We start from the raw sequence: 12,673 nt of genomic DNA, 5'->3' as shown, positions 1-12,673 counted from the left end.
GTTTCAGACCAGTTTCATACATTGAGGTTTCAGACCAGTTCCGTACATTAAGTTTCAGGCCAGTTCCATACATTTAGGTTTCAAACCAGTTTCATACATTTAGGTTTCAGACCAAGTTCATACATTGAGGTTTCAGACTAAAGTTCCAAACAGTTGGTTTAAACAATATCGGACTGAACGGGTTTTAAACAGTTTTAATAAACAGGTTTGGGCTAGGTTGATCGGTGTTGAAATTTGTTTTATTTAGAATAGTATTTGTTTCACATTTTATAGTGAAAGTGAAAACTTTTTATTGACTTTAGAACTTTTGAATTGCTTTTCAAACCCAGAAAACTGGTACGAACCCGAGGATAAAAATATCTAAGCGTCCCCGCCCGGTAACACGTTACATGTCATTCAAATAAAACGAAGGGCACTTAAATTACACCCAAAAAATATTTTCTGATGAATAGTGTTTGACCACTTAGTCTAAGACAATGACAATTAATAAAAAAATCAGACTAAATGAGGGACAAAAGATACCAGAGGGATAGTCAAACTCATAGACAGAAAATACACTGACAACGCCATGGCTAAAAATAAAAAGACAAACAGACCACAAAAAAAAAGAAAAAGTTGGTTGCTTATATAGGGAATCACTGAAGCATGATCGGAGCGGACCCCCTCTTAGGCAGTCAACGGGCCCCCACTTATGAAAAATTCTGGATCCGCCATCGAGACAAATTATAGTACAGAAGACACAACATAGAAAACTAAAAACTAAGCAACACGAACCCCACCAAATATACTGGGGGTGGTATTGGGTGCTCCGGAATGGTAAGCAGATACTGCTCCACATGTGGCACCCGTGCGATGCTGACATATACAAATAAGCTTGTTTAAAATTATGATATAAAATTAAAATAATTGGTATGATTACCAATGAGACAAAATGTCAATTTAGGTTGACAACTATATCACCATACGATCTTCAACAATGAGCAAACCTATACATCATAGGCAGCTATAAAATTCTCCGAAATGACAAATGTAAAAAAATTCAAACAAGAAAACTAACATTCAATTATGATAAGTCATTTCAACATGTACACTGACGTAAAACATAATCATTAGCTGTCAATTGATAACTTTCTCGTAATCAAGAGAAAGAGACAAGGTATAATAAAAAAAAAAATCAGGAGATATGCTTCATTGTTAGAACGTCAGTAGATCGCTGTACAGGAAATCTTCTATGTTGGAAACTAGTTTAAGGAAGATTTATATCTTTGGATCATCTCTACGGATTATATAATGCTTAGGAATTTTTAAGTTTTTGGTTATTGGAAAATGAAGATTGATTTAATTGAATATTAGATACAATGATCAATACTTGGCTGTATTATGGAGAAAACGATGTGATATAGAAAAAAATATTATCTATAATGCATTTTTACGAAAAATTGGCATTTATTTATATTTGTTATATTTCTTTGAAAGGTATGTGTTTTTTTATTATTCATTAAATATATTAAAATGGTTTTTATGCCTGATCAAATTATCAAATATATTTGTTTATAATTTTAATTTTATTTTTGGGGTCTTCTGTTTTGTTGTTGAATTATGATAACTGATAAATTGAGTGATCACAAATACATTAATCACTGAAACTTCCAGGAACTATGCATTATCGCCAAAAAAATAATGCCGGGGATAATAATTATAATAACTGGAACAAAGAAGCAAAGAATAAAAGTTAAATTATTTATTTTATAAAAACATGCATATTAAAATGTTATGCAACTAGGCTCTAAATACAAAACATTTATTTTTAAAGACTACATTTAAATTTGGATAACATCAACTATTGCACATTCACCGATCAACCATTTTCAATTGCTCTGCTTTTCTTTTTTTTTTTCAACAACATACATTTCTAAAAACCCTTGCTCTTCACATAATGAATCTAACTTTACCACACGTTGAGGGGGAAAGTGTAAAAAAGTGAAAAAAAGTCAATCAGTCTCTTTAAAATTTATTCTTGTTTGTGATCCAAGCAAAATTCTAGGTTTTGTAGCCCATCAATTATATCCTTTTCAGTTAGTTCATGAACAATGACAATTATAAATTATATTTTTATGTCTCTCTTTCCGTGATCAACGTAGTATTACGGAATCAAGCTCTCAAAATATTACAGCCAATATTTGCCTTCTCCAAAACTGTGTTCAATCTGTCTATCATAGTTACGTTATGTCTGGTTTTTTCTTCTTTTCGTTTAGTTGCATTAGTTTACTTAGTTTGATTTTTTTCATGAAAACTGTCCTCTTAAATTTTATCATAGGAAAAGATCATTTATTTGTCTTTATTTCATGTATTTGATCAAAAAAGGATATCTGTAGAAATGATAATTTATGAAATGATATCAGGGAATTTGAAAAATATTTCTTAAAATTTTCGGTAATTATATAAAATCACTTGTCATTTTCAGGGATTGTGCATGGTCATTAATGAATTTTAGATTAGTGATAATGCAAATTCCCTGAAAAATTAGAGATTCAACATAATGATGGCATTTTCTCTCGATAACTGACATTTCACCAGCAGCGGAAATGTACCTGTGCCAGTAAAAAAAGGGATTGGAAAACATTTGGTCTTTTTTGGTTTATAAATAAGCTCTTCATTGTTACATGTATCATGAGTTTTTGCTTTTAAAAAGTATTAGCCTCAAGCATCACTGAAGAGTATCTTGGGAGGAAAAATTGAAACCGTTAATTTTATTATCTAGATTCATCATTGACGAAACGTACGTCTGCTGCATCAAATTATAAGCCTAGTATTTTTCATGAGTTTTTTCAAAACTTGGGCAATGTCAGTTCTAGTGAACGTTTTTTCCTCTAGGATATCACTTTTCAGCATGTAATGTTGGCATTGAATAGCATTAATATGTTCATATTCTGTAAATTTACTATTTATGTAATTTTAAATTGTTGGAAACGGTTTAATGGTTCGTCATTCCTTAAAATAGATTGCATTAACTGTATTTGGCAATTTTTTTTTTTAGAATTTTCGTATTTTATGATCTTCACCTCAGTTTTGGTTTGGTCTTCCAACTGATTCGAATTGATGTCCTGAAAATTAGTGAAGTTATCTAATCAAAACGAACGTTTCAGACGATGTCGCATTAGAATTTTGAGTCTGGTATCTTTGTTGAGTGTTTATTTCTACATTTTAGGCACTGTATCAATAAAGACTCAGAATTATCTACAATTAGTCCAATATAGAAACAAGTACGTTACGACTGGGACACTATGGAGTCGTAACGTCCAATCCATCCATATATGTGCAATACACTGTCAAAATGATATTCAGTGTAAATCGTTCTTTTATGGAGACATTACGTGCAGTGGATATGGCGAGCTTCTTCCAAATATGCCTGACTTGACAACGTTGAATGGAATGGAATTTTACAGAAAAGAAAGTATGAAAACTGACTTTCAAACATTTTTATATTTAATTTCTGCATTTACTTTTAGGAAAATAATTAAATCTACTATAACAGTATGACAATTAATTAATAATAACTTTTTTGCGTATTTATTTGAAATGTAGAAGACCTTTGTCAATTTCCCGTCTAAGAGAACATCTTAAAATTTCTACTCCAGTATGTATTTAAAAAACTGAAATAGTGCAGCAGATCTGTCTGGTTTACTTGAAACACTGAAGAAAATAAAATATGCGAACATGTTGACGATTAATCATTTTATTTTCCTCAGTGTTTAAAGTAAATCATCTTTTAATCAAAACTTATGGATACTTATTTTTAAAAGTAGGCATTGAAATTAAGCACATATATAAAATGGAAAGAAAATGTGGTATGATTGCTAATGAGACAATTCTTCCCAAGAGACCAAATGATACTGAAATTAACAATTATAGGTCACCGTAAGGACTTCAACAATAATTACAATCATACCGCATAGTCAGCTTTAAATTGCCCCGAAATGATCAATATAAAACAATTAAAACGGGAAAAACTAACGGTCTGATTTATGTTAAGAATAATGAACAAAAAAACATAATATACAGCAACAATCGACAACCACTGAACGACAGGCTCCTGACTTGGGACAGGCACATACAGAATGTGGCGGGGTTAACATGTACTTTTATTCCTTATGCATGAATACAATAGTAAATCGATCTAGGGAAATATGACACCTCTCATCTGGACGAATCGTTGAGTTATAACAATAAAATATCGTTCAAAGTGCAAAATGGTCATATAATTGCGATATAAACATAAATATAGATATAAAAAGATAAGGAAATCGTGCAATTAGATTTTTCTAGGTCTGTTTAATTTCATATTATAGATTAAAAATATATGTTGATCATCGTTTTAACCTGAATAAGAATGATGTTTCTTGGATCGAATCAGTCAATCAAATGATTTACCTCTGTGTCACTGTTAATGTTGACATTCTTTTCCTTTAGATAACTCAACTCTCACAATTCATGAGTTATCACGCTCTAGCTAAAGGGTTTAATTGAAGTTCACAAGAATACGGAATCAATGATGTCGAATTATTCATTTGCAAGTGAATAATTCATCATCAATGATTCTTGGCTTATTTTAACAAAACTGAACCATACAGACCGCCAATAGCGGATCATTATTTCACTATTTCACTTTGATTCGTTAATGATTAAACAAAAACCCGCACTTTAGATTTTTTATTTGTTTTGTGACCCTTTATATATTTCCCCAAGTATTTACATGCAATACGACTTTGTTATTGAACACATTAAAGAGTAAGCATAATAAAAAAAAAATAGGTGGATATTAGGGATAGCTGATTTAATAATTTGATTACTTTCAAAAGGAAGTTTTGCAATAGATATTCGGGATAGCTGATTTATTAATTCGATTACTTTTAAAAGAAAGTTTTGCAATACAAATGAATGACTTAACTACGGAAGTGTATTAGCGCCACACATTTTTTTTTTATTTTTCTTCCTATGTTTGCGTTGTAACGCAAACCTTTGCGTTATAACGCAAACCTTTGCGTTATAACGCCGCAAACCTTTGCGTTATAACGCCGCAAACCTTTGCGTTATAACGCAAACCTTTGCGATATAACGCAAACCTTTGCGTTATAACGCAAACCTTTGCGATATAACGCAAACCTTTGCGTTTAACGCAAACCTTTGCGATATAACGCAAACCTTTGCATTATAACGCAAACATTTGTTTTATCTTATTTCTTATTTTAGATTCAAAGGAAACAGTAGTTATTAATGGAGGAGGCTGGATATAATAAAATTTATCACCTTTGTAGTAATTGCAAAGTAAACCGCTTGAATAATTAGATCATATCAATGACTAATAATGAGCAGAATAATATAAGAAGATGTGGTATGAGTGCCAATAAGAAAACTCTCCATCTAAGTCACTATTCGTAAAAGTAAACCATCATAGGCCGAATTACGGTCTTCAACACGGAGCATTGGCTCACACTAAACAACAAACTATAAAGGTCCCCAAAAACGATATCCAAGTTACTACTAGTATATATAACAACAAACTATAAAGGTCCCCAAAAACGATATCCAAGTTACTACTAGTATATATATTACAAAGAAAATTGAGTAAATTGAGGTTATACCTAAGAAAAAAATCAACCCTGCTAATATAGCTATAACCGAATATAAATATACTTCCAAAGTAAGCTCTCGTTTGAGAACTGTGTAAGGTAGGTTACATTCAAATAAGCTACCCTTTGGCAATAAATGTATAGAATGAAGATGTTTTATTATTAAAATTATGTTCTCTCTATTCAAATTGCTACCCAAGCATCTTAAAAATACTTCATTATATTGAAATGAAAATTCAATGACTTTCTATCAAAGAATCTTGATCATATTCTGAGATTTAAAAAAAATGTTTCCTTATTAATAATTCATTTTTAAAGCAGAAAAGATCATTTTGTCTATTTGACTTGGAGGTTTCACAATTGTATGACATTATTTTTGATCTTTCAATTTTAATATGACTATAATATACTATATCTATTTTCGTGTTAAATTATATACTTTTCTGATGCACAAATCAGTCTTAATTTATGTATAATTGCACTTCAATTATTCTATTATTCCTATGCATATTTATTATAATGATTTGGCCTTGTATGTATGTTGTTTTTTTTTTATCTACTAGTAAATCACATCCGAAATGAATGACAGACGGACATATATACAAAACTTAATGAATAATTGAAATAAAGATGTTTGCGTTATAACGCAAAGGTTTGCGTTATATCGCAAAGGTTTGCGTTATAAGGGACGACATCAAAAGATCAATGTAAGATAAAAAAAACTTAATTCAAATAGTTTGGGGGTGGGGGGTTGAACTGCTGCAAGATTTGGTTATCCGACATTGATTTTTACATATATCCATATGGGTCAATCAATTTTTCCCAAATTAAGTTAATAGGGGGGTAGGGGGGTCAGTGAAAAAACTATTTGAATTAAGTTTTTTATCCTTCATTGAACTTTTGATGTCGTCCCTAACGCAAACATAAGAAGAAAAATAAAAAAAAAAAAAATGTGTGGCGCTAACACGCTTCCGTACTTAACAGCTGAACATAGAGGTATCCGTTACCTGCTGGTGTAAACGAGTGAAGCCGGATTCCGATTGAAGTACAGTTTATAAAAGTCACATTTTCTTTTTTTTCCCAGTTTATTGTGACAATGGTTACACCTACAGTAACGAGACATCAATATGTTACAAAGTTGTCAACACAAACAACTCATGGACAGATGCTAAACAATTCTGCAACGATGAATCTACCAGTCCTATTATTCTTGAAAAAGCAGACAAGATTGATGCTTTGAAAAATTTACCAGGTATGATTGGCTTTTTTTTTTTGTTTATGTATGATATATTATTAAATATTTGTTATCAGTGATAACTAGTCTAAATATTGTGCAACCTTCGTTTTATTTTCCATCCTATGATAAATCTCGAATTCAAAACTCCCCATAACGATTTAAAAATAAATAATTTTACATTTTTTTTTTTTTTTTTTTTTTTTTTTTTTGTGGAGGGGGTATACTTAAAGAAATCGACAGAAATGCAAGCTTAAAAGTTTGGTGAAATAAAGAGTTAAAAATTCATATGTATGACTGAAAACAAGTTGTCTTCAATTTTCTTTGTACTACTGTAAAGGGTGTTCTTTTTTTTTGCCTTGTTTGTCATTCGGTTTTATTTCGGTTTTTTTTTTCATGTGAATGTCAGTTTATTTTCGAAATTATAGGTTTTAAATTACCACCTTGGTATCTTCCTCATATTTTCCTCTTCAAATTCAGAATGTTAAACAATTGTTAAAAATGATCAAATCAGGACGTATCAATCGGGACAAACCATTTGACAGGTGGGGTCATCATAAAATTTTGTATTTGATATTACATATGATAGTCTGTTAATTTAAAGTTAAAAAATAAAGAAAACAAAATTATGTTTTCATGTTTGTCTGTATTTGCAGCTAAGTATATATTATAACTTGTCAAACAATCAAAATTCTCATAGAAATCAGAATCGTTCTTCATTTTTAAACAACATGAATTGATAAATGATAACCTGGTATCACATGAGTTGAAGACTGGATGTAGAGCACATATACATTTAAAAAATCCCATGAATATTTACTTACATCGCTACATGATCGCATTGTGTTATTCGACCTGCAAGTTCAACATGTCGTCTGATCATTTTAATGTCAAGATTATAATAAATATAATCGTTATATGATCGCTCTGTGCTACTTGACCTGCAACTTAAATGTAATCATTGGCTAATACTTTTTACGATGTCATTGAAATAACCTTAAAATTCCCAGGACTAGTCAATTACATTCTCAAGGTCACAGCAGATACAAAGTCCTTTAAACACCAGGAATAATACCAGGTTCTTCGAACACACATACACATGTAGGTATGCTCTACTTTACGCTCTCATATAATATCCAAACTCGTTGTTTTGTCGTATAGAGTTTGCACTTTAAGGAAAGGATTATAAATCTGAAACCATTTCGATATATTAACTTTCAGTAACTACTATTTTCCCAGTTTTCGCGATTATGATATTACCGAATGTGAATTATAATCGTAATTTTCTTTAAAAAAAACCTAATAATTATAATAATAATTTGTCAATTGTTAGTCTTTAACTGCTTATCCTTACGGAAATCCCGAGAACATCACGAGCTTTTAGGCTGGAATCTTGTTGAATAGTCTTTAGTTTTCTGTGTGGTGTTCGTTATTGTTGTTTAACTTTCATGGGGTTTTTTTTTTCTTGACCCTGATGTTATTTGGATTATGAGTTTTATTTCATCTTCGGTATCTTCGTTCAATTTTTGAATATTTATACGTTAAGTAAATCATTATTTTGTCACAATACGTAAACTTAAATATTCAAAGTAACATTGCTAATCTTGTATGGTTTTTAGATTACTTATGCGATGGTGCTTTTGTACCATACATTAACAAATGTTACTGGCTGACGCCAACCCCTGCTACATATTACCCATCAGTAACAACTTGCATCGAAAGTGGAGGAACACCAGCATCGTTCCCGGATGTAGACACTTACATTTACGTTGTCAATGCTTTGGGCATTAATGGGAGGTAATTCTGATATAAATACTTTGTTTTCTTCCGTATTCCTCGCCTTTTTCATTTAAATTAAAAGATTTATGGTTCGGACAAAACCAAAGATGCGAACATGAAGATGCATGTACCATCTGTTTCATAACAATAAGACATTAATTTTTGAAATGACAAATAAGGAGTTGTGGTACGATAGCCGGTTGGACAACTATCCACAAGAGTTCAAATTACAAATATATAAGCAATATTGTTGGGATCGTATATAATGTCTATATTAGATAAATGACTTTTTATCTGTACTCTTGGTATGTTAGAAGAGTAACTATACATCTTATAATGGAAGTGATTTGGTTTTATTTTAAAAGAAAAAAAACTGTAACATTTTTTTTTTTTTCATTACATGTAGCTTTAGATAAGGATTGACTTCCAAGATTGTATGTTCAATTACTATTTTTTGTTTAGTTATTATGAAATACGTACACTCTATGTCTTATGTAAATTATTTGTTTTGTTCACAAGAAAATGTTTGTTGAAGAAATGCAAAAACACTTTTATAAATTATAATAAATGAAATTTTTGACATTATTTATAAAATTTCTAATTCTCAGTACAAATGACGTCTGGATAGGTGTAAATGACTTTAACATGGACGGAGACTGGAGAAATTATGACCAGAGCTACCTCGCCTTTAACGACTACCTATACGATTATACTACCTTTGGAACCTGGAACAATAGAGATGCTTTGGCAATTGTACCAACAGACAACCTACTATGGTGGGAACGCAATGAGTACACGATTAGTATTAAGATGATGTGTGAAAAAGATATAGGTACAGTACAGTTTTGATAGTACTTGCTTGATCTGTATATTTACTTGACATAATTCCTAATATGTTTCTGTATATTGAATATCTTTTATTCATGCAAATTTCAAATTAGTATTTCATTTAAAAATCTTAAACATCATATAATGCATTGATAGTCTTTAGAAAAGAACTTTCATTATGATTTTGGGAATATTTGATTTGATATTTTTGATTTGTTAATTTTTGATTTGATAATTTTATTTGCAGTTGACGATTATTGGATCGGTGGTTCTGATGACACGAACGAAGGTACCTGGCTATGGGAAGATGGACAAACTATCAATATGTCGCTGTTTCGTACTGGTGAACCGAATGGTAATAGTGTTCAAAACTGCTTGTCTCTTACATTTTCGTCATCAGGTAATCAGTTTGAAGACGAAGACTGCTCTGTACCGAAAAAGTCCATTTGTCAAAGGATTTAATATTTGAAGATTGGTATAAAAGAGTTCATCAACGTCTGTGGTACTGAGTAAACATATTTTCTTTTGTTACATCATTCACTATTTGTATAGTTTGGGGACACTTGCTATGATCGGCATATTTAAACAATGTTTCTTTTGAATGATCATCAACACTGTTTATTATCTAGTCGTGAAGTGTCCATATATTTTGTACAGTCTCTTATAATTACATTATAATTTAAGTTTACTAAAATAAATGTCTTACTTCAAAAATGATGATACATTAAGTAGTGATTTTGATATATACGTCAAACAGTTTTTAAGCTCCTCCTTTTCTTCATCTCAATGATCCTCTTAATATTCGTCAGAAACTCATTGGTATATTCTTACATGTAATCCAAAACCATTTACACATAATCAGAACAACAAGGAAATACTTATAGATATATATGTGTGGTATCTAAGCAACACATATACATGGATATATAATCGTATAAATGATAGATGGAAAAGATCAGATATTGAGAGGTCTGCTGGTTGATTCCTAGTAGCCAACAGTACATCAGTATATAAAGCATGTCTCTTTGAGCTCCAAAAATATTTTCATTTGCACACATGTCACATAAGACATCATAGCAGCCGATATAGGTATCGACGTTTCTTCATTAAATAAAGACAACAGTAGTATACCGCTGTTCAAAATTCATAAATCAATAGAGAAAAAAACAAATCCGGGTTATAAACTAAAACTGAGGGAAACGTATCAAAAATAAGAGAACTACGACACATCAGAGACACAACACCGAAATGTAACACACACAGAAACGAACTATAATGCAACAATGGCCATTTTCCTGACTTGGTACAGGGCGTTTTATGAAAAAATGGTGGGTTGAACCTGGTTTTGTGGCATGCCAAACCTCCCGCTTTAATGGCAGTGTTAATTATAACATGAAAATGACAACATAACGCGACAGGGTTACAATAAATAAACAAATGAATGGGAAAAAATATAGGACAGAGAAACAAACTAATAATAGCCAACAAAAGGTAACAAATTAAACATATTTTTATACGCCAGATTTAAAGGCAGTCAAGATGTAAAACCGAAAAGGACAAGGAAAGGTTAAATATCTTAGTTCTATTGAATACTGATTTTATAGTTTTTGACTGAATACACGATTGCTCCAAGTTCAAACAGTCTGATGAAGAGTAGGGTACTGCTTAAACGTATTACTAATTCAAAAACTGCTTAAAAGGTTACAGATTTACAATAATTTAAGACGGAAATGTCCTTTTTTTAGGGGAATGAAAAGCAAATCACAGTACACTTCTTCGGTCATTTCAAAGTATTCTCTTGGTAAATAGATTTAGATAATGTATAGTCCGGTAATTCTTTAGCCGAAATGTTCGTTGTGATGTCACACATTTACCATCCTCAACAATTATGACAAGCCAACAGTTACAGTATTTGATTTAACATTACAAAAGTTCTTATGTGTATAATATGTCATCACAATGTCACCAAAGGGTTACAACTTTGTTACGGACATATTGTTGTAAACAAAGTTGATTTGCATGGCCGTGGTTATACATAGCAAGAGTATGATCCTGTCAACGAACCTAGTCTCACTTCTTTAGAGCTAATGTAATTCCGTTAGTTGTGTGTGTTACCTTGCTTTGTCTTCTAAACAATTTATTAGATTGACACATCGGTAAACTATTGATATATTGTTGCTCATTAAGTTAAGATGACGTACTTTTGGCAGATTTTACTGTGTTATCGGGAACACAAAAAAGTTTGGTTACTAGTACTTGTAAGCAAATATTTAAAGACATTCATTTTAAATATTTTTGTGAACAAATATTTATTTCTGGTAGACATATAACTCACATTGGAGATCACTTCTAACCTCTTATTAAAACTGTAGGAATAATCTGTCATATAACTGTTCTTAGAACTGTCCAAATTAGTTCTAGTCGTTGAACGGTCTAAAATGTTCTAGGGTAGAACTGTCAGGATCAGTTCTAGGTAAGAACTGTTCTGGCTGATCTGTCTAAAAGATGTCAGAATGACAGTTCTACATCTGTCCTAGAACAGTTCTCCTGACAGATTCTGACAGATTTGATAAGACGTTAGAAGTGATCTCCAATGAATGGACATCTGGATGCCTTATCACAATTTCTTTGTATACTAATTCAGAGGATAAAAAATTTGTCTTTTATCTTTTTTTCTTTTTGATCGATGAGATTAGTTCAACAGTAACGCATATTTTCAAACACTTTGAAAAATAGAATTGCCTTTAGAAATGTGATTCTAAATGTATAGATACATTTGTAACAAGTACAATGATGGTTACTAAGTATTCTTCTATTTTCTTCATTCTCATCGATTTTTTATTTGCTTTACCTATTTTACAGCAGTGGCAAAACTATGTGTTATCTTACCAATCGAGGCGAGATCAGCCTAAATTACCAAGCAATGGAAACATTATCAATTACCATTGAATCATATTGGAATTTTTGTCCTGTATCTACACTATCCCTAACAATAAAAAAAGCACTAAGTGCATAGCTGAGAGTACTCGCATTTTCTGATAGCGAGTTAGAAGCCAATAAAAACGAATAAAATCATGTATTTAAAAGACTTAAATAGCAATTAGTTGACATCAAACATCCAAAGATGTAAAGACGTCAAAATATAGGCTAACTCATGTCTTGCAAATGAAAATTATAACCAAATTCACAGCACATTGGTTGA

General features: G+C 31.2%; 1 protein-coding gene across 1 annotated transcript; it reads left to right on the top strand.

Annotated features, from left to right (window-relative positions):
- Window positions 1–1,192: 1,192 nt before the first annotated feature.
- LOC139510614 (uncharacterized) lies at window positions 1,193–10,107 on the top strand. Its single transcript, XM_071297163.1, has 6 exons — window positions 1,193–1,476; window positions 3,209–3,454; window positions 6,715–6,882; window positions 8,484–8,661; window positions 9,252–9,475; window positions 9,719–10,107. The coding sequence occupies exons 1-6, from the start codon at window positions 1,422–1,424 to the stop codon at window positions 9,931–9,933; spliced, it is 1,086 nt and encodes a 361-aa protein (XP_071153264.1). The 5' UTR covers window positions 1,193–1,421; the 3' UTR covers window positions 9,934–10,107.
- The last annotated feature ends 2,566 nt before the right edge of the window (window positions 10,108–12,673 follow it).

The sequence above is a fragment of the Mytilus edulis genome, chromosome 2 (assembly GCF_963676685.1).
Source record: "Mytilus edulis chromosome 2, xbMytEdul2.2, whole genome shotgun sequence".
NCBI classification, from domain to species: Eukaryota; Metazoa; Mollusca; class Bivalvia; order Mytilida; family Mytilidae; genus Mytilus; species Mytilus edulis.
This window is presented reverse-complemented; position numbering and strand designations above follow the sequence as displayed.

Bases quoted from the DNA above. Each gene is read 5' to 3' on its own strand.
- LOC139510614 (XM_071297163.1), top strand. From the start codon at position 1,422: ATGCATTTTTACGAAAAATTGGCATTTATTTATATTTGTTATATTTCT. The intron at 3,455-6,714 runs GTATGAAAACTG...TTTTTTTCCCAG, and splicing joins GGAATTTTACAGAAAAGAAA to TTTATTGTGACAATGGTTAC. The intron at 9,476-9,718 runs GTACAGTACAGT...TTTTATTTGCAG, and splicing joins GATGTGTGAAAAAGATATAG to TTGACGATTATTGGATCGGT.